The 21,330-nt window shown below is 40.1% G+C and overlaps 1 protein-coding gene across 1 annotated transcript in view; it reads left to right on the top strand.

Moving 5' to 3' along the window:
* The window catches only part of ACACA (acetyl-CoA carboxylase alpha), a 244,652-nt gene that overhangs the window by 199,187 nt on the left and 24,135 nt on the right, over positions 1 to 21,330 (top strand). The window contains exons 45-50 of the mRNA XM_039886513.1: positions 5,966 to 6,109; positions 6,691 to 6,811; positions 9,956 to 10,052; positions 13,184 to 13,280; positions 14,215 to 14,350; positions 20,915 to 21,092. Coding sequence (XP_039742447.1) covers positions 5,966 to 6,109; positions 6,691 to 6,811; positions 9,956 to 10,052; positions 13,184 to 13,280; positions 14,215 to 14,350; positions 20,915 to 21,092 — 773 coding nt within the window. The remainder of the gene's footprint in view (positions 1 to 5,965; positions 6,110 to 6,690; positions 6,812 to 9,955; positions 10,053 to 13,183; positions 13,281 to 14,214; positions 14,351 to 20,914; positions 21,093 to 21,330) is intronic.

Below are 21,330 nucleotides of genomic sequence, written 5' to 3'. Positions count from 1 at the left end.
GGAGGAAAATCAAACCACTCGTTTTGCTTAAGAAAACGAGTATTTTACCAAAGAGAAATTAAAATATATCCACACAAAAACCTGTACATGAATGTCTGCGCGTAGCTTTTATGCATAAATTGCCAAAAAAAAAAAAACCTGGAAATCACCCAAATGTCCACCAGCAGGGAAATACATGAACAAGTTGTGGTATTTCTATAAAAGGGAATACTACTCTGCAATAAAAAGGAACTACTCATACCTGTGTCGGCATGAATGAATCTCAGATGCATTATGCTAACTGAAAAGCTAGACTTAGGAGGCTACGTACTATATGACTCCATTTATATAACATTCTAGAAAAGGCAAAACTGTTAGCAGATCAGTAGTTGTTATGTGTGGGAGAAGGAAATCAATTACAAAGGAGAAGGAACTTTGAGGGGTGAAAACTTCTGAGGTGATTGTGGTGGTGGTTATATGTGTTTGTCAAATTCATAGAATTGTGCACCTAAAAATGGATGATTTTACTGTATGTAAATTATAGTTCAATAAACCAGACTCTTACAAAGTTTCCAGATTTGGAAGTAACTTATTATCAGTACACTCAAGTCCGTAGCTAAATGAGCAGTTGATGGATCCCTGAAATGAGCGGTTTCTTCTGGCACTTAGATTTTGCTCCAGAAGCCTATCCCTTTTCTCATGTATTTGACAGACTGTCATGTGGCTCTTCTCTACCCACCATTACATTAAAAATGAGGCTCTTTTCCTCACCCAGTCCCCCTTCAAATCCTTATCATCCTTCTGCCATCTAACTCATTCCTCTGTTCTCCCTATCCTTCAGTAAACAGAGGTCTTTTGGTGTTATTTCTCACCTATATCTCAGTCTCTTTTTGGCTAAATATATTTTTCTGCCACAGGTAACACAGTCCCTTTACTCCACTTTATCCGTCAGCAAACCCAATTACTTTCTAACTTTGCCGTTTATAGAGAGACTTTTGGTCTTACAGTGGATGGTCTTGAATCCACTGTGGCTCAAGTCAGAGGCTTTCCCATCCCGTGCCAGCACTGTCACTGTACCCTTTCTCTTCCTCCAATCCTAGCCCACCAGCTGCCAACCAGCACTCCAGTTTGCCAGTGACAACAATGGCAAAAAGGGGGAAAGTTGTAGCCCTGAGTCTGTGTATTAGGAACCCCCAAATATTCTTGGTCACACGGACACTGGTCCTGTCTCCCTTGAGATTTAATTCCATTCACCCTTGGATATATTCCTGGAGAAACATTTGCACAGTAATATGTGCTGCACCACTTAAAATTGTTAATTGGAGATTGAATTACTTGTCAGCTTTTAAAAATGTAGCCCTCTCAGATCAGGGAGGAGGGTGTTAGCAGCATGAGTAGATGAGCTATTGTACTTTTTTCTTCCTTGGCCTCTTTTCTCCCCCTCCCTTTTCCTCGCGCTCATTCTTCCTCCTTTCTTTTGTTTCCATTTTACCAGTTTTTCCCTGTTCCCACTTATTTTCTTATCTCTCTCTCTCTCTCTTCCTTAGCCAAACCTTTATCAACAACCTGACACATCCCAGAGTGACTTTAATATCTAGAATCATGGATGAAGTCCAGTGATGACAGTTGCTTGGGAAATTTACAAAAACCCTCCTCAAATCTTCTTGTGAATCAAAATGTCCTAATGAGAAGGAGAATTGCAGGAAGGACCCAGCTTGTATAGCTTAATTCTTAGATGCAGGACGAATTTTGTACTTCCTGCTTCTTTAAATAGACGATTGCCCTGACCTACCAAAGATTGTTTAACGGGAGAAAGATTGGATAAAGTGGGGAAAGCAGTGGTAGATTTCATTTTTTATTCCATTGATATGCATCATTATTTTTCACATCCTCAGCACACGATTGCAAATATTTGCCTATAAGTCTGAAGGTTCCCAACATAATGTGTATATTAGGACAAAAGCAATTTTTTAAAAATTGAGCTAAGTTGCATCTACAAAACTTGGAAATCTCAACGCCTGTGCTGACAAATATCCTGACAAGTAAATACTATACTCATTCAGTATTACATAGTGATTTCATTTGCACAAAACCTCACAATGCTCTGCCACTTCAGTCAAACGTCGAGAGCACTGGGGAAAGGAAGAATGTGTTTATCTTGATCTCCAAAAAGGGATTTAAGGGAGAGAGCAAGCGGTATATTAGGCTGTTTTCATTGCCTGTCAGCTGTGGTAAACCTGAGCTGTCTGCAGTGTCTCTAGATAAGCAGCAAGAGCAGCAGAGGCCTTAGTATGTATGTATGTGTGACTGCATTCATTTGTACTTATGTACCTCAAAATTTCGAAAGGCTATGTAGCATCTTCAGTGGAGCCTTTAACAATTGTGTCTCTGCTAATCACTGGCTTTTATGAGGTGCCCTTAATTCTCAAGTCTGCCAGCCACAATGAATGAAGCGTTGGATGAGGCTTAAGTTTAATATTGATAGTGGATGAAGATCCTCTTTCCTCTCAGACTCAGCCCTTATTCAGTTTTGTTGGCATGGGCACTCTTCAGCAGGGGGCTCTGAGATGGTGCCTGTTCCTAATAGTTCATGGTACTGCTCTACTTAGACGCAGGGAGCAGCAAAGTGGGGCCTTAAGAGAGTCACCTCTGTTTGAATGGCTCCTGTGTTTAAATGGTTACTGATGCTTGTTGGGCAGATAAATTAAAGGTTTGTGTCATGCTGTAGAAAATATGAGAGGAATAATTTGGGAAATGGAATATGGCAAGCAACTTGACTTAATATAGAAATGTATATGTCAAAGTTGAAAAAAACTAATAAATGAAGCTCACCTTCTTCATGAAAATATTATTGGTGATGAGAGTCGTTTACCCCAGATTTTTCTCTAGAAGATCGGTACACATTGAAGAATAAAATAGTGGTTCTACACGGGCTCTTTTCTTTGTCTTCCCAGATGCTAATCAGTGTTCACGTAACTGTTCCAGCATGATCATTTCAGAGTTAGAATAGATTTTGTCCTAGCCCAGGTTCTGCTTCTTTGGAGCTTTTGTTGTGAAGTATTCTAAAATCATTAAAACCACTTGAGTCAGCAACGACCCCTATAAATCAGGAGCTATTGTGTGCGCCCTCATTCTGCTGGTGCATGCCCCAAACATACACTCATTGAAGATGAGCTGGAGGGTAGTGCTTTCTCTTCACCGATTGTTAAGTAGCTATGATTGTTAGCATTTGTGGTTAGTGAAGCACATTTCATTTCTGTGTGTCTTTCCCCTCCCAAACCCTCACCTCCAAAGATAAGGCTTATCAGAGCCATTTGGATACTCTGTTAGTCTGTCCTATACTTTTTCTCTTTAATTCTCAAATTAAATAAATTTTCCCACTTGACAAACATTCTTTAGCTCAGAAATAATGTTCTTGGTTGTGGTAAGCCCTGGTTAGGTTTCTTTCTGAACCCAGAGGAGAGGAAATATAGAAATACTGCTGCCTTTTCAGAACAACACATCAGAACTTGAGTTTCCACTTGTAAAAGGAAGACAAACCAAGTTATTAAATTCTTGTTCCTTCCAAGTTTGTCTCCCATTAGTTTGTAAGAATATGGGGTGGAATGGGCAAGTGGCAGAGCCTCTGAGAATAACCCAGTTCTGGATAGTGTCTTCTTTGAAAAGAGGGGGCAAAGACATCCAAGGAGGGTGTATTTAATCACGGACAGCTCTCTTGGTCTGCTTTGGTTCTTCACCGGTCCATTACTAATTTTGGAGAGATGTGAGGTTAAGTGGTTGGACATTGCCAAACACTGGAGACAGTGTTTCATAGGACAGAAAATAGTGATTTTGAGTAGAAAATGGCCCGGGCTCTCTCTTCCAGGCAGCAAGTTATTGGTTCCTGACATAGACTATGAATATCAGATATTCAGGGTCAGCACAGTGTCTCCTTTTTATTTCTTTTCCCCCTTTCCTATTTTATTTTAATAATTAAAAATACTGCTGATCACACTGAATGACTTCTGGCGGAGAAGCATTCTGTCCCAGAAGGACCAGTTGTGGGCCATCAGGTTTATGACATCCATAAAACCGGAGCCAGATCAGAGCATGGCCTCCCTGAGTGACAGAGTTGTTCAGCCTCCACCAGGGTCCCCCATCGACTGATTGCTTTGGATATTTGTTTTTTTGTTGTTGTTGTTCTGTTTTGTTTCCTGATACATGCACAAGTGTGCATGTGTGCACACATTTTAAAATATAAATGAAACAGGTATGTAATGCCCTCTGCCTGTTAGAAAGACTAAAGCCATAAAAATAACAAACGGCGTGTATTTGCTAGAATGTCAAAGTTATGAGTTTATTTTGTAATGATGTGCTCCTGCCTTCATGAGGTAAACTGGCCGTGGCGGAGGTGTTATTAGTAATATGGACTCAGTGGAGCAGAAAGCCGAGTGACCGAGAGATCAGTGTATCAGTCAGAGAGAGGGCAAATAGAAAGAGACAGCAGGAGAATGAGAAAAGAGCCGCAGTGCCTGGGCTGAGATTAAAGACAGACTGAGAGGAGGATGGGAACCCAGTGGTCAGACATGGTCTCCCCTGTTCTTAGGGCTCCTTCAAAGGAGCTGCCAGCGTGTTGCTCAGCTCAGGGCTGCCTGCAAAGGCTTGTTCTCTGTACTTCCTTATCAAGCAAAGCAGCAATGTGAGAGCAATTTTGCTTTTCTTATTCTTCCATCCTTCCTAGCTGAAGTAAAATGGAACCAAGGCCAGCTAGGTCACACTGAGGTGATTACTTTGTCACCAACTTCCCCAGCCTTTGGAGGGTCTTGAGGTAGGGGGTAACCGAGCATACAAGGGAACCTCTTAAAGCTTCTAACAAGAAGGGACAAAATGGGAAGATACAGGTGGAATTTGCTGGTCTTTTGTTTATTAGGTTTTCTCCAGAGACTGTAAATGAATAAAAGTTAGTAAAGAAGAAATTGTGTGTTGTAGTTATTTTCTGAAGGAGGAAGGGAGAGGGAAAAGGAAAGGCAAAATACAGTAAGTGCTCTACAACAGTTTAGAGCTCTCCAGGGCTACCCGAGATGCCTGGCAATTACCACACACTCAGCAGTTTGCAGTAGTAGTCAGTGACCAGGCTGCCCGGCTTCCATCTGCTGGGTCAGAAAACCTCCTTCTCTGAAAGAAATTATTAACTAATCTTCAGGAGAAAAAGAAACCCTACAATTTCCAAGTCTACAAATATTTTGTCTTTCTTTTTTCTTTTTTAGAGGAAACTGGTTTCCAATTGCAGGTGCCCTTCAACCTCACAGGGGTTAAATTCCTCCAGGGATACCCAGGGATTGAGGCCCTGAATTCTCTGGAACCTTCCTGAGGGAGGAGAGACAGGCTTGGGTATAAATCACCGCCCTGCACCCAGCACACAAAGAAGACTTTAGACTCAGGGGTTTGTGTCTGTATCATAAGTTGCTTTGGGATTTTGCTAGCCTTAGGGCTTATGTGTGGGCACCAGCTTTAAAAATCAAATAAAGGGGAAAAGTAATCTTTAAAAAAAAAACAACAACAAAAAAAACACAAAGAACTCAAACCTCAGTGTTTCTTTAACTGAGACTTGTCACTAAAGATTGTCCAAAGACAGGCACATTATCTCTTTTGTGTATATATGCAGCAACTCTGCCAGGCCCGCAGATGATATGAGGTAGCCAGTTTCTCAGGGTCCCTGCCTTACCCACCATGGTTTCACTCAGTCAAAGTATGCTTTGCCTATCAATGGTAGCTGGGCGGGAGGGGCTTGCTGGTTTTTAAATTGCAACAGCATATGTGATTGTTTAAATACCTTTTTTGTTTCCTACGTTTTCTTTTTATGACAAAGGTCCAGATCATCCCTGAGAACAACTCACGGAAGCTGGAATCTCTGTCTTGTGGAGAAAAAAAACTCATTTTAGTGAGGATTACAAAATAGACTTTGCCTTGGTTTCCATCTAGATGAATGTCTTTTCTCATTCTCCAGGTCCTTGGAAGGGAAGTGTACACCTCTAACAACCAGCTCGGGGGCATCCAGATCATGCACAACAATGGGGTGACTCACAGCACCGTTTGTGATGACTTTGAAGGGGTTTTCACTATCCTGCACTGGCTGTCTTACATGCCCAAGGTGAGCCCTTCCTACCCAGCACTGACTAAGCCCACAGGACCCAGGCCCTTCACCACAGCTTACTGTCTCTGTGCTTGAGACCATATGGTGCAGGAATTTTTTAGGAAATATTCCTCTGAAAGCTGTTGATTTTTTTTTTCCTTAAAGCCATCTTTTTTCTTCTACTTTTAAAATGTCTTTGGATTTCATTGGGTAAGTCCCTTTCTGATATTTTCCAGCCACAGAAGCCTTCATGGTATATCAGGGCTCAGATCCCAGCATATTAAGGCTTTCTCCTCATTGTGAGTTTTCTCCTTTGTAATAGCCTCCCATCCCTCTGGAGAGCTTCCCAGAAACCTGGGCACACTGAAATCAAGAATCAGAAGGCTCCACTTTGTGCCAGGCTCCTACATGAGACTTGAAACTTGTGCCTGTTCTTCAGGGCTCAGCACACAATTGCTATGCTTCTAGCTTATGATCGGGACTAATGGGTGTAATTCCGTATGTGGGCTCTGCTGTCTTAGTAGCGGTTGTTGCACAGTTGGCATACAGGACTGCTGTTTACTGATTATTGTGCCCTTTCCCTCCTAATCTCCTTTCAGAATGTAAACAGTTCAGTTCCTATCCTGAACTCCAAGGATCCTATAGATAGAATCATCGAGTTTGTTCCCACAAAGGCCCCATATGATCCCCGATGGATGCTAGCAGGCCGTCCTCACCCAAGTATGTATATGCTTGACGATCCTGTGGTACCCTGGCTCTCAAGCTTTCAGCCTTTTTTAGTTACTAACCAATTCCTGCACAATAGCATGTGACAAAGAAAACAGCTACTAAAGTACCTAGAAATGAGAAAAATCCTTCAACAACATATGAAAAATAATGAAATGACATTTACAAATCAGCCATTGAATCATAAGCAGAGCAGTCACTGATACATTTCTTCTGTTTTTTCTGTTAAAGCACTTATTATTTAATGGGCTCAAAGACTTTAAAACAGTTAAATATAAGCCATAAAGTCATAGAACTATAGAACCAGAATCTTTGACCATCTGGTTTGTATAAACAGAGATTAATCAGATCAGTTTTAGAAAAGGTCTTTGAGACCCCCCTCAGTGTAGAGTGTGACTACACTTTGCTTAGCAATCTCCTGCTGAGCCTCCTCCCTCTCCTCCCGCCTCCCTCCTTGCCCCTGCCCTGCAAGTGCCCTTCTTATATTGGTCACAGTATTGGCACTTGCTTTTAGTTATAATGTAAGGTCACTTTGGAGATCATTTATTCATGAAGACACTGTCCAGAACTTTAATTTTATAAATATATAGAGCAAGAACAAGCCCATCCTCCATGTTTATCTAACATATCCCCATCTTGGGGCTGATTTCACTTCTAAAAAAAAAAAAAAAGAGGTTATTCCATATAAGGCAAATGTGCATTCTCATTTGTTGGTCCATTGGCTGTTTTCACAAACTTTACTTATTAGGAGGTTCTTTTGTAAAGTTCCAAATCTCCAGCTACATTTTGAACCTACTTTTTCAGGGGTTTTTTTGAGAAAGTGTCCTTTTTTGCATGTTTATTGCAACTATTTCAAAGAATGGCTGTATCTTAAAGAAGAGAATGGAATGCAGAAGATAATTAAATTTAAGAGTCACTGATTTTGTTGAAAGAGAAAGAGGTCTTCATAAGGAAAACTTAACATACCTTTACAAGCACCACCCTAAGCCAGGTGGGACTGTAAAACACTTCCCATATACATGATCTTATTTAGGCTTACTACCTCTCAGAGATAGAAAGAGATCACTGTTTTACAAACTGAGAGAAGTTAAGTAATTTGTGCAAGGTCACACAGCTATTACTTAGGAGCTGAGACTTAATCTGAAGCCTAACTATAGATAGCGTAGAAAAATCACCTGAGGAAGGTTGATTTTAATTTAAAATTTTACTTGTTGTTATCAATGCCTTTTCTTATTAATCTTAATAAAACTAAATAGTTTTTCTTACATAGCCAGAAAAATCACCATAGTAACCTTCTCCGTACCTCTCATTTTTATGCCATTATTATGATAAGAACTATGAGCCCGAGATAAAATCCAGGACTTTTCTGGGATAACTCAAAACAAGATCCAGTGAATGTTTGCCTAGGAATTGTGGGGAGCCATCTTAGCTGGCTTCTGAGTTCTGCATCTGAACTGAACATGACCTGTTCTTTGGGAGCCATAAAACCCACATGCAGTAGCCATACCCCACCCAATCGACATATAAGACAAGAGGTTTTTAAAGAAGAAAATATTTCCATTTTGAAAGTAATTCTGTAGTTTAAGTCATTGTTATTGAAGTAAGAATCATAAAATGATCTAAGCATATAAGTTAAAATTTCAGTATCCTGATGCAGTCAGAAGTTTGGTTTAGAACTATCATCAAAATTTAAGTCTTCTTTCATGGGTGAACAGATTTGTGTGTGTGTGCGTGTGTGAGAGAGAGAGAGTGAGAGAGAGAGAGAGAGAGCGCGCATGCATTATCTTGGCCATTATTAATGAGATCTACAGAATAAAATGGAATTTGTGATAAACTAAGTTTTCTGTTTTTTGGATAATATTTTTTCATTGACTCCCTAGTAATTCATCCTCCTGTCTATGTGCTGCTAACATTCGCTCCCAAATCGAGTGACTTCAGATTTTAATTTAGTGGAAACGTTAAAGAAAGCAGATGATTCCCTGTGATAAGTTAAAGCAGATATCTTCTAGGTGAAAAGTTAAAGTCATTTATTAGAGGAGATAGTGCTGTGATATTCTTCAAACTGACGCCCAACACGAGACCAGAATCTAAACGATCAGCTTTGGGCTCACGATAGAGAGATAATTTTGAAATGGATGATCACATTTTATACTGGGGCCATAGAGGCAAGGAATGTAGAACACAGTAATTACAAGTTTAGTCTTGATAAAACACTCTCCATCCTGTTTAAGTCAGCAGAGGTTAGCTTGCTCAGATCTCCACTTTTAATTGGTTTTTAGACTTAGGTTTTTAGGGAGTGGAGGGCTATGTTCAAATTAGAAGAATCGCTGAGAAACCATGAGCTGAGAGGGCAAGCTAGGAAACAGTTATTTGTAGAAGCTTTTATGTGGCCTTGGTCAAACATGGATACCTGTGGAACAAAGAAGTTTTTTTCTTAAACTAAGATGTTGAAAGTTTTGTGTGTTGCCAGTGAAGGAAATTCTATATGCAAGGGAGGTTAATGACATTAAGTGTGTGCATCTGAACCATTATACCTTCACTATTCGTCATGAGTATGTAAGCATGGCCCTTTCTTGTAGAAAGATTATACTTTGTCATTTGTAAATAAAGTGGATGTATAGCTTGTTGCTTTTTTAGCAGAAAAGCTGAATCCCTTTTCCCTAAATTTGGGTTCTCATCTGATCATTAACGCTTTTCATTTAGCTTTTCATTAAAAGAAAGTCAGTGAAGTCAAACAAAATAGTAAGCTGAGTTTAAGATAGAAATAGATATTCTGAAAACATCTTTAATGACTTGGCTGCTTTTTGACAAATGTTTGCAGTGTTTTGAAAAAAGCTAAGTTATTTATTTAAAAGCAATGCTCTTTGCTAGCTGAACCCCATCGTTTAACAATAAATGATGCTTTTGCTGATAAATAAATCTTTTTATGTGGCCTAGCAAATGAAATAGGAGATGATGTCTGAAGGCAGATGAACATTCAGCTGTCTAATGCTTCCATCTATTATAATATGGTTAAAAACACAACAAACTCCCCAAAATAATCCCTTAAATCCAACCTTAAATTTGCCAGTTCGAGTGCATTTTCAATGGATTGACTATCTTTATTCTCTCTTTGTTTTCTTTCCTTTCCTTCTGTAGCCCAGAAAGGTCAGTGGTTGAGTGGATTTTTTGACTATGGGTCTTTCTCAGAAATCATGCAACCCTGGGCACAGACTGTGGTGGTTGGCAGAGCCAGGTAAGAGCTCTTTTGTCCTGGGAACTCTTTTTCTTCACAACTGAAAACAAGAAAGGAAAGGGCCATGATTATATAGGTTCTTAACAATAATGCTCTCTTCATCTCAACTTTCTAAGAATATTGGATTATGGTCATGCAGCACAACCGAAGTGCTGGTTCCCAGTAGGCATTTAGTGTGTCACTCCAATGATACGTTTAATCTGAAGTCTGGTTTTGACAATATTTCCTTTTTATAATGCTGAAAGAAAAGCTCTTTGGGGGTTGTAAGTAGCCAGACCCACCAATGACCCCCTTCTCCCCTAAGATCATTTTCTTTCAGGAATAAGTAACAAGTGAATCACTCTCATCTCTTTACATTACTTGAGAGAAGTTCCTTCATGGCATCGAGATCATTTAAGTGACAAATGCACTATATTGGCTTATCACCAGATTTGAATTTAAATTTTTTTTTTTTTTTTACCTCTAACAGGAGTGAGTAAAATAAGCTAGAATAGGTTGCTGGGATACCTATATTTTTCAAGTGGGAAATTGAAGTTTCTATTAAATTTTAATACCCACTCTAAGAAGTGCTTCACTCAACAGCAAGCTCTGCACGAAATAATCTGTAGCGCTCGCCATAACGAGCACCTGCCAAGGCTGATCTTAATCTCATTCTGCACTGCGGAGACATGCCGCCCCAGGGATCCACATCTGGAGCTCACCTTCCTCTCGGGGGCAATCAGTTTTCCTTATCTTGGTGAAAAGTGGCACCTGCTCAAGATTCTCAAACATGCCACATTGGGTTGAGATTTAGATTCTAGCCTTGAAAATAATTCTAGGCTTTGTGGTTCTCTCAGTACAGCAGGTCAGCACGCCTCATGCTGCCAGTGACAAGGAGCCATCAGAGGGCAAATCCCACAGATAGAATCTTCCACTGTAACTCTGAATAAGAGTTAGGCCTGGAGTTAGCCCAGACTGAAACCCACAAGGACTAACTCTCATTTTCTCTCGAGTCTCAGGTCTTCTTCCTCACCCCAGGCTTCTGGGTCCTCGTGAGAATTATTTTTGTGCCTGTTAAAATTCCCACTAGGGAGGTAGAGGTGAGGGTTGTGATAGAGAGAGCCCTTTTACCCACGACCTATCGGTTTGTTACAGCGAGACCTCACATCACACCCAAACTAACTTTTTTGAAAATTTGTCTTATCTAGTCAGCTTCAGTTCTCCTGTCTGTAAAAAAAGATGACAGATTTTAAGCCTCAGAAAGCCAAACCTTTGTTAAGGTCTTTTAGATCCTCCCATGGGAAACAAGAGAATAATACTTTACACTTATGACTAGAAGAATAGGGATTGTCTGTGAGCAAGATCAGTCAAGCTTGCCTTTGGTTAGCTCTGCCATTGTTTATTGCGACACTCACTCTGACTTCTTCCTTTCTTTCCATCTGATGAGTTCTGGGCTTCTCACTCCAAACACATACACATGCTCACAAGTATATAAAACACAAATGGAACTAGCTTCTTTCAAAAGCAATGGCATTTCGAGAAATAAATATAAATGTATTCTTCTGGGATTGTTACTGTAAGTGCTGCCAAAACTCATCTTTGGTATGTATGTTTGGAATATGTGTGCTATTGGCTGTAAATTGTCTTTTATTATTCCATGGCACCTTGTCCAGGGACACACTATAAAACAAGATGTAGCATCTTCAAGTGCTAGCCTGATAAAATTTATATGAAGTATAATAGAAAACAGAAGTTGTTCTGAGCTGTTTTCAAGTTCAATAAATAACTGTAATACTCGGATAAAGATGTTCTTTATTAGGTCACATGGGCCCTAATATATAAGTTACAAGTTACCGATTTAGGGTGGCTTTTGCAATTACCAGTTTCCAGTTGGATTGTTAATCATTGCGAACAGAAATATTTCTAAGCCCCCCTGTGTACCTCCTGCTCATTGTCTGGTCGTCTAGAGGGCTTTTGATTCTGATTCAGTGTGGGCAAGTGACAAGGGGGTGGGTGGTCCCCACTCAGGCCCCTGTCAGGCCTCTTGTGATAACAAGAATCCATTTCCAGTAGCCAGTGTAACAACCAAAGACCATCCTTCATGGAAAAGTTTGTTATGGAGATGCTATGAGGGAATGAGAGACTATAACCCGTCCCAGCCCCAACCCTAAGGAATGCAGCTGAGAAAGTGAAGATTGAATTACATTTTCCAGAGTAGGGACTCACTCTGTACCTTGCAGCATTCTCTTCTCTTTTCTCCTCTCCTCTCCCCCTCGATCTCTCCTTCTCCCTCTGTCTCTCCCTTTCCCTCTGTCTGTTTCTATTTCTTACTGATTTTTACCAGGAAATCTTTCTGAGGACCAAGTTGGGAGCATATCATGGAGTATAAATGCAGAGGCTTTGAGCTCCTGAACAGTGTTTTAAATTGACATAGCTTGGAAATTAAATATATACCTCCAATATAGATCACCTGTTTCACCAAGATTACTATTGAAAGTTATCCCCGTCCCATTGCTCTTTTCCATTGTAAGAGAAAGTTAAGGGCTTGTTTAAATACCTCCTTACACTTGGCACATATTTTTCATCATCAAGCTCCCTCTCCACACACCCAGTGGTAAGACCTACTGTACCTTCACATCTTATCTGGAGCAATGTTTTAGTATTCCATAGAAAACTACAGCTCTATTCTAACAGTGCCAGCATTAAAACAGTTCCTGAAAGTTTCAGGTTCCTGCTACCTTTCAAACCATTTCCCTCCATCATCACCAAAGAGATGCTTTATAGTGAGCTGAGAAAATCCATTTGGCAACCACAGAGATAAAAGTGTGTGTGTGTGTGCATGTGCACGTAATACAGGCTAGGCTATTGAATCTAAATGCAGAGCCTCCCCTAATACAACCCTTGATTTGAATTTATACTATAGTGAGAAATAGGGGTGATTCTGAGGGTAGTTCCCCACCATATTTACAACAATTTACCATATTCACCAAATCTGTAAAGTCTCACATTTTACCTCTAAAGAGCCAGATTTCCCCACTCTCTGTATTTGTTTCCAGTTTTTCTCCCCAATATTTTGATGTGAGATTGGAAAGTAAATGACTAGCTATAATGTTGACATACATTGGATTCTTATGTGGCTCATTTTTTATCAGGCTGGGAGGAATACCTGTGGGAGTAGTTGCTGTAGAAACCCGAACAGTGGAACTAAGTATCCCAGCTGATCCCGCAAACCTGGATTCTGAAGCCAAGGTAGGTCACCTCAGGTACCCTGTATGCCTGTGCTTGGAGCTATGTTTGCCTTCTGCAGAGCCTGTGGATATATTGGGAACACGGCAAACTACCAGTTTTAGAGAGAGGGGCAGTCAGCAGCCTTTAATGATTTCAGACCATCATATGCTCACTTTTAAGGTGACTCTAAGTGGACCACAAGCTAAATTTCAGACCATCATAAGCTCACTTTTAAGGTGACTCTAAGTGGACCACAAGCCTGAAAAATAGGCCTTTACAGTTGTCTTGTTGATGCTAGAAAACAATCTACTTTTGTTGAAGATGTAGTCTTAAGAAAGGCAGCTGACATGATGCTGAGGGCTCTTTGGTCCCAGATTCTCTGAGCACACACATGGAAGAGCTACACTAGAATTAATAATGAAGTCTGCCAAAATGTGAACACCACAGCCCATGCTTTTTAAAAGGATGAATAACATTTTCACATCCTGACAAGATCCAGAAAATGAGAGGAGGAGCAGACTAGGGAGGAGGTTATTCTGCAAGGTCACATCAAGTGTCTTGATTAACCAAAGAACAGGAAAAGCCACACTGAGCATAGAGATGAGAGGACTTGGATCTATGTACAACTGTCTGTTCTGAGAGGAATGTAGTCGAGTCACTTAAGTTGCCCTTGAGAAGCCTAGAACAGCGATCCTGAGACTGCCTTCTTCCATTAGAAGCAGTACGGTTTCCCTCTTCTATGAGTGGCAGTGTAATCAGGACTTAAAAAGAGGAATGTTTAAAAAAGTCAAAGATCTTTTTTATATATACTTCAAAAGACAGCTTTATGATGAACAACAGTTTTTGTTTGTCTAATTTTGACTTTTTAATCAATCAAACTTTGTTCATCTCTGAGAGATTCCCCCCCCAAAACAGTGTTGTTAATTGTGTCTTTCTCTTTCATTTTCCCCAATAGATCATCCAGCAGGCTGGCCAGGTTTGGTTCCCAGACTCTGCATTTAAGACCTCTCAGGCTATCAAGGACTTCAACCGTGAAGGGCTGCCTCTGATGGTCTTTGCTAACTGGAGAGGTTTCTCTGGTGGGATGAAAGGTGATTGGCCTGCTCTGGGCTGGAGGGCATAGCTGATTCCCCTGACCCTGCAATGGGGGAGGAGGGTTTATGTTTGGCAGAACCTATGGATGTCCACCACCCTAGGCCTTTGGGGGATTATGCTCTCTCTGACATATCTTCTGAGTTGCAACTTGAATGGGAAAATTCAATGTTTTACAATTCCATACGAAATATCAGAACAATCTGCTAGTGTTATCTAGGTGGACTGCTGTTGTGGATTAGCTTTCACAGGTGAATGATGGACTGTTCTGATGGTACTGGGGAAAGATATTGTGCTAGTCTCTGTCCCTCTTTTCTAGGCATAGTTTTTGTTGATGTTACTCTTTAACACTCCGCAGTGACCAAGATAGATACTGAAATTAGCCTTTACCAGAAGAAAACGAATAAATTCCATACCAGAGGCTGTTCTTTGTGATAATTAGAGATATATTTTATTATTATCCAGCGACAGCCCTGGGCCGTGGCTCCAGCATATTAGACCACTATTATAAAGGCTCTGCTCTGTGCTGTGGGAATTGCTTAGTGATTAGGCAGCCAGTGTCACCAAATACTGAGAATCCACTGTGTGCAGAGCCACTGCGGACAGTTCAGGGAATGCCAAAGGAAATACACTCTGCCTCTTAGAGTAATGAAGTTCTCTGTCCAATGGCCAGAAATTCATGGCCATGCTGAGGCCAGAGGCTACATATCAAGAGGGAATGAGTATGCTGATGGGTGTCAACTTCATTCGCGGGCAGGGTTGGCTGGGACACTCAGGGATCTGAAGTAGTAGAATGGATTAGAGGAATGGAAGGTGGGAGGGGTTGATACTGCTGGGATGAATAGAGTGATCAGATATAAGGGCATATGAAATGTGAAAGAATGAACTCTCAATAGGGCACCCAGAAATACCTTGGGGCAGGCGCATCTCTTGCTCCGAGGGAGAAAATGTTGGAAGTTACCCTTTTAGAGATGGTCAACTATGTGTGGAGAGAGGTTAGAGCCTTATGCCTACGACTTTACCTTACCTGGCTAGGAAAAGCCCTGTATGGCCAGGCCTTCCTGGCAAAATGTAGACTAGGGTGAGTTTTTGCTTTTTTAGGTGAAAAGTTTCTCTTTGACCGTATTTGCTAGAGAACTACTACATTTTACACTTTTCTTGGGGGAGACTTGGACTATACATGCAAATAATGTTTGTATACTTTCTTAGACCATCAACATGAATTGTTTTTTGACCAAAATAATAAATCAGTGGAAATACCATGAGATATAGAGAGTTAAGGTTAAACAAGTCAATTCTACACATTTTTATTGAGTTCCTATGTGCAAGGACTTGTGCTAGCTACTGCAGACAAAACAAAATAAGTCAGAAACACATTGCCTCAAGGAGTCAAAAAAAATGTCTTGAGAAAGATGATAAAGCCATGATGTATAAAGTATAAGTGAAATACCACAGTGTTCAGAAGAAGGCGATACTACATTAAATTTTGGGATGGGGGCAGCCTGGAGCCCCTTTCATTTATATACATGAGGTTCATTTAACATCCGATTTCACTTGATCCCAAATTCCTTAATTTACATTAAGGCTTAAGAGAGAATGCAATGCTATTATTCCTTAGTTACATCTCTTGGGGTCTGGGGAGTATTGAGAATTCGTACTTCCTGACATTACTTAGGAGTAAATCAGTCTGGATATTTTGTCTAACGAGTTCAGAGTTCAAAAATTTGTCATGTTCCTCTTGTGGGAAAAGCTTCAATTCTGCTACATTTTTTGGCTCAGGCCCAGATTGGCTGCTAGCCCTGTAACAATAAGAACAACAACAATTAAGATTCATTGAGCTCTTTTCACCGGAAACTGTGCTAACCATTTTACATGCATTATCTTACATAATCATCACAAGCAGCACCTCTGAGGGGTAGGTTATATTATTATCTGCAATTTACATAAATTGAGACTTAGGTTAAATAAATTTCCCAAGATCATGTAGCTAAAAATGACAGATTTGGGAGAGGAACACAAATCTGTCTGACTTCGTGTAGCACAGTCGGCTGATTTTTAGAGCTCAGGACCAGACCAGATCTAGAATATTCCTGGAATAGAGTATCTAGTTTTCTGAGAAAGTTATTATTAATCCACCTCCCCTCTGCTTTGGGGTTGTCCTTAGTTATTGTGACAAGAGAAACTTCAAGATCTCAGAAATCAGTTATGTTTATTGTGGCAAAATATACATAAGTGTTTATCATTTTAACCATTCGTAAGTATGCTATTCAGTGGCATTAAATACATTCACAATGTGTAAACATCACTAGATATACCCAATTTTTCATCATCTGCAATATAAAATCTGTACCCATTAAACGATAACTCTCCCTTTCCCCCTCCCCCTTGCTGCCCCTTGTCAAAAATGAGTTATTGGCCTGATACAGACCAGGGTCAGCTCTGTCTTCTGAATTTTGGTGCTGCTGCATTCCTTTATACATCACTTAAGCCAAAAAAAAAAAAAAAAAAAGCTTTAGGGAAAATAGAGATTGGTATGAAAGTAGGAGGGGGAAGAGCATTGCCTTCATATTTACATACAGGTCAGGATGTTTTCTACATATTATCTCATGTAAAGGGACCTAAGCTGAGAGTCATTCCATATCCCTTGGGGAGATGTTTGCAGTTTTGATTTCAATACTGGGTGGGGATTATGCAGGGAGGGAAAATAAACAATTATGCCATCCCTCAGTGCACACAAACACACAGCCAGGAGCCGACTGCACTGTGGGTAAAATGACTCCAAAATTGTGTGTAATGAGTAGGAAAAGATTAGAGACAGCTCTTGCTATGCTGAAAATTGACATTAGTGGAGGGGAAAAAAAAAACTCTTTACTAGTCGGCCTAGGAGGTCTAATTCGAGCAGTAAAAATATAAATAAATAAATAAAAGCATGTCAAGATGGTATTGGTGCTTTTTTTCCAATGAGCTCTATCTGGCCGGAAGGCTATTCAGCATAATGCAAAATTAAATTATAAAAACTGGCTGAATATTTAGATGGAAGAGCCATTTGGAAGCAGTTTATTTAGACGAACCGGCAATGACCCACAACAGGGAGACATCAAGCGTGAAATTTACTAGAAATTAGCACCAGGGTCCCAGCCTCAGCATGAATAGCTTGATAGGATGCAAATCCCAGTGATATTAAGCTGCCTCACTGCTGGTGCTACAGGGTCACTCTCAGTTGGCTTTTCATGTTATACTTATTATTTTTTCCTGGGACAGGTTATAAATAACAATAAAAAAAACATTTATTGAAAACTTTAACTGGAATGAAAGTCTATTTTAAAGTCTCTCATTACTTGGATGTTGAAATACAGTGTCAGCCAGCCATAATGAACTCATGAGAGACATTATATGTATGCATGCAGCTTGTATACGTCTAATGTTTACCTTCAGCTTCTAACAGATAATCTTTCCCCAAGCCAATAAGATCTGTTCCAGTTTCGAGAGTGGGGCACTGTGAAACATTCTACCGCCCTGCTCCCTTGTTTGGTACATGTGGCTGCCACGGTTTATCCATGTTGTATAACAATGAAGGTTGGTGTCTGGGTGCTGAGAACACACTGGAAAGGCTGTGCGTGATCACCTCATGCAGATGTTCTTTGCAGAATGCTTAGACAGCTCCAAGCTCCCGCCTCTCTAGTGAAGAACCTATCGGTATTTTCCATTCCCGGTTGCATTTCTCATGGCCTGAGAATTGACAATCAGCGTATGGATAGCTTTAAAATACCCTGGACTAATGTCTAGCCTAGACCCTTGGGAATAGACCCTCCACCGCTATTCTTGGCTGTGCTTTTGCTCTGTCTTGAATATGGATTTCAGACAAATGTGTGCCAGATTGTTGCCAAGTGCTTCATTTTAACCTACTTTTCAAAATGTGTAGCATGAGGCAGCTGTAATTCAGTATGAGCATGTTGTTTGTAGAGTTTATTTGTTTTGTTTGTTTTAATAGGCTTTATTGCTTTTTGGGTGTTTTGATGATTGGATTGTGGGTCTGTTGGTGTTCCAGGTTAGGCGGAAGCATTGTTTTCAGTCTCCTGCTTTTCAAACTTTAATGAACCTTGATGCCCCTTTTCTGCCCAGTCTTGGGGCCTGAAGATAATTGTTTGGCAGTCAGATCCAAGCTGGTAGTATCATCAGTACAATTTCTGACACTACTGACCATACAAAAAATCCAGGCAAAATTTAGAAATATTCAGCCATTTATTCAGATCTCTTTTCTGGTTTCTGTTTTACTCAGCCACTTGTTATCAGATGCTGGAAAGCAGATTACCTCAGCCTCATGCCCTTTCCTTACAATAAGAATGATGAGTTAAGAACAAGGTAGTAGAATGCGGACTTTGGAGCCCAGAAGATCTGGGTTCAAGTTTTGTTATCTCTGCCACTTCAGTCACTTATGTAAGACTCAGTTTACTCACTTATAACTTGGATAGAAGAACAAAATGATTTTCTGATGATTAAATGATTTATGTGTATATATATGAAATCATGCTTCCCCAGTATAGAATAAACTAGTCATGATGGTGGAAAAGAGGGACCGAAGTCCATTTCACAAAAATAAAAAATGCTCACACACTAAACTTCATCCCATATTATTTGCATGTACTATAAACTCAAGTTTTTTTTTTAATTAAATAAATGAAAGTACAATTTAAATAAAGTACCCCCTTCCTTTTTAGGAGCTGAATTAATCATAGTATAGTGACACATTTTGATGTTGGTATGTCTTTAACAGACAAGAGTGAAAAGGCTAGAAACTTTCCCTTCACTTACCTCTAACTTACTTTTTCTCTTTCACATAGGATGACTTTCTTTATGCTGTTTTCTGTTGTTTTACTTCTTTTGTCTATGCCTTCTATTTCTTCTCTGTGCATGATACCGTTGAGGGCTACTCCTTTCCATTACTTGTTCTAAGACTGTACTCTTGGCAGCACTGAAAAATGTACTGCTAATTACACAATTATTTTATTATGTAGCACTGGTTGAAATATCCACTAAAGAATTAATTTAGTTAAAATAATTTGAACTGAGCAATTATTTTCATAACCACGGAATTAGCGTAAAGCGCTTAAAGTCCTTTATTCCCTGCTCTTCATACAGCAGTTGTGTAATTAGCAGTAAATTTTTTTTTGGTCTTTGCTTCCCTCTCAAAAGAATAAATGTCTTCGCTCTGATCATACATACAGAGTGTATGACCATACACATTCCTCATAGAATAGGGAATTTTCCCTGGGGCAACTTCTGAATTTTTGGAATTTTCGAAGTCTTCACAGACCAGTCAGGTTGGGGCAGATGGAGAAAGGCATATGCCTTACAGTGAACTATGCTTACTAATGGTTTGTATACAGAGCCATTTTTACTTGAGAGAAGGTGGCAGTTTAATTTGCCAGTTACTACAATGAAAGCAATTTCTATTTGGTTTGCTCTTAACTTTCTGAAAAATAATTCTTTGCTTTGGATTTCCAGAATTGATTTATTCCAAATTGAGATCCTCTCTTTGATAGGAAAGTCTGAACTCAGTTGAACCTGTTATTTGATGTTTAAAAAGGACACATTGTGGTTCCACTGAAGTACTCATTAAACATCTGGAATCATAAACCAAAGGCTTTAGCAATGTTTAGACTTCAGTGAGCTAGGAAATGGGAAGACGTTCATAAATTGTTGGGAAACAAATAACTGATCCTACTTTCCAAGGACTCACTTTATTAATGTACCAGGGGGTCCCTTTTGTTCAGGCTGCTCCTGGCCTTGGGGGACATTACAAAGTGTACTCTTTAGCAGAATGAAGTGGTGGCTCCTCTTTTTATGTGGCTGTGTGACATTTCTAATAAATACGTATGCATTTAAATTTTTTCTCACTGAAACCTTGATAAAAATGCAACTGTTAACTAATTTGTTTTTCTTACTCTTTGTATTCCTTACAATGTGTATATATGTGTTCATTCATTGATTCAGCAGACACAAGTTCCAGGCACTGGACAGGACACTGGGGATACAAAGATGAAAGATGCAGTTTTTGAAGGATCCATTTCCATTAGCTGCACATATTAAGAGCTTATCATATGCTAAGTTTCATGAGAAGAATTGAAAAGAGCTGGAGTAGTTCCTTCCTTCAGAAAACTTAATGTACTGAGAGATATCACGTATTGACATGAGAAATACTCAACATTTGTAGAGCAAGTATGAATTAATGCGGTAAAACCTGACTACAAAAATTCAGGGAGGTTATAAAACATATGCCATCCATAGGGTCTGCATGCTGAATCTTGTGAAAGACAATGCACTTACTTCTCTTGTGCTTTTGAAGATCGCCTGGAGTCTTGAATAGAATACAGGTGGAAATACCGATCCCTTTAGTCTTCAGGGTGGCCGAACTTGGGTGGCTGAGTCTCTAGACCTGTCACCTCTGGTCACCTCATGGAGGCACAGTGTGCCGTGTAAATATTCTTTTCTGTGTGTGCCATGATGTGAACAGTGTTTGGAAGCACTATTTCATGATTTCTAACTTATCTCATTCTCCATAGATATGTACGACCAGGTGCTGAAGTTTGGTGCTTTTATCGTGGATGGCTTACGGGAATGCTCTCAGCCTGTGATGGTTTACATTCCTCCCCAGGCCGAGCTTCGGGGAGGCTCCTGGGTCGTGATTGATCCCACCATCAACCCCCGGCACATGGAGATGTATGCTGACCGAGAAAGCAGGTAGTACTCCTTCCTTATTTCCATTTACTGCCTCTAAACATCTTCTGGCTGATGGTTTCCTCCTGGAGAATGTTATAACCAAGAGAACTTTGAGTCTATTCATTCCCAGAGGGCTCCAAGGTCAGAAAAACAGACTTTCTAAATAGTGTCTGCTGGCGTGGGAAGGAAACCAGGCTGGAGTCAGGCTCTCTCGGTGTGATCCCCACCTCAGCTTCTTTTACCATGAAGTCCTCTATTC

Source organism: Pteropus medius, unplaced genomic scaffold, assembly GCF_902729225.1.
Source record: "Pteropus medius unplaced genomic scaffold, Ma_sr-lr_union100, whole genome shotgun sequence".
Taxonomy (NCBI): domain Eukaryota; kingdom Metazoa; phylum Chordata; class Mammalia; order Chiroptera; family Pteropodidae; genus Pteropus; species Pteropus medius.
This window is presented reverse-complemented; position numbering and strand designations above follow the sequence as displayed.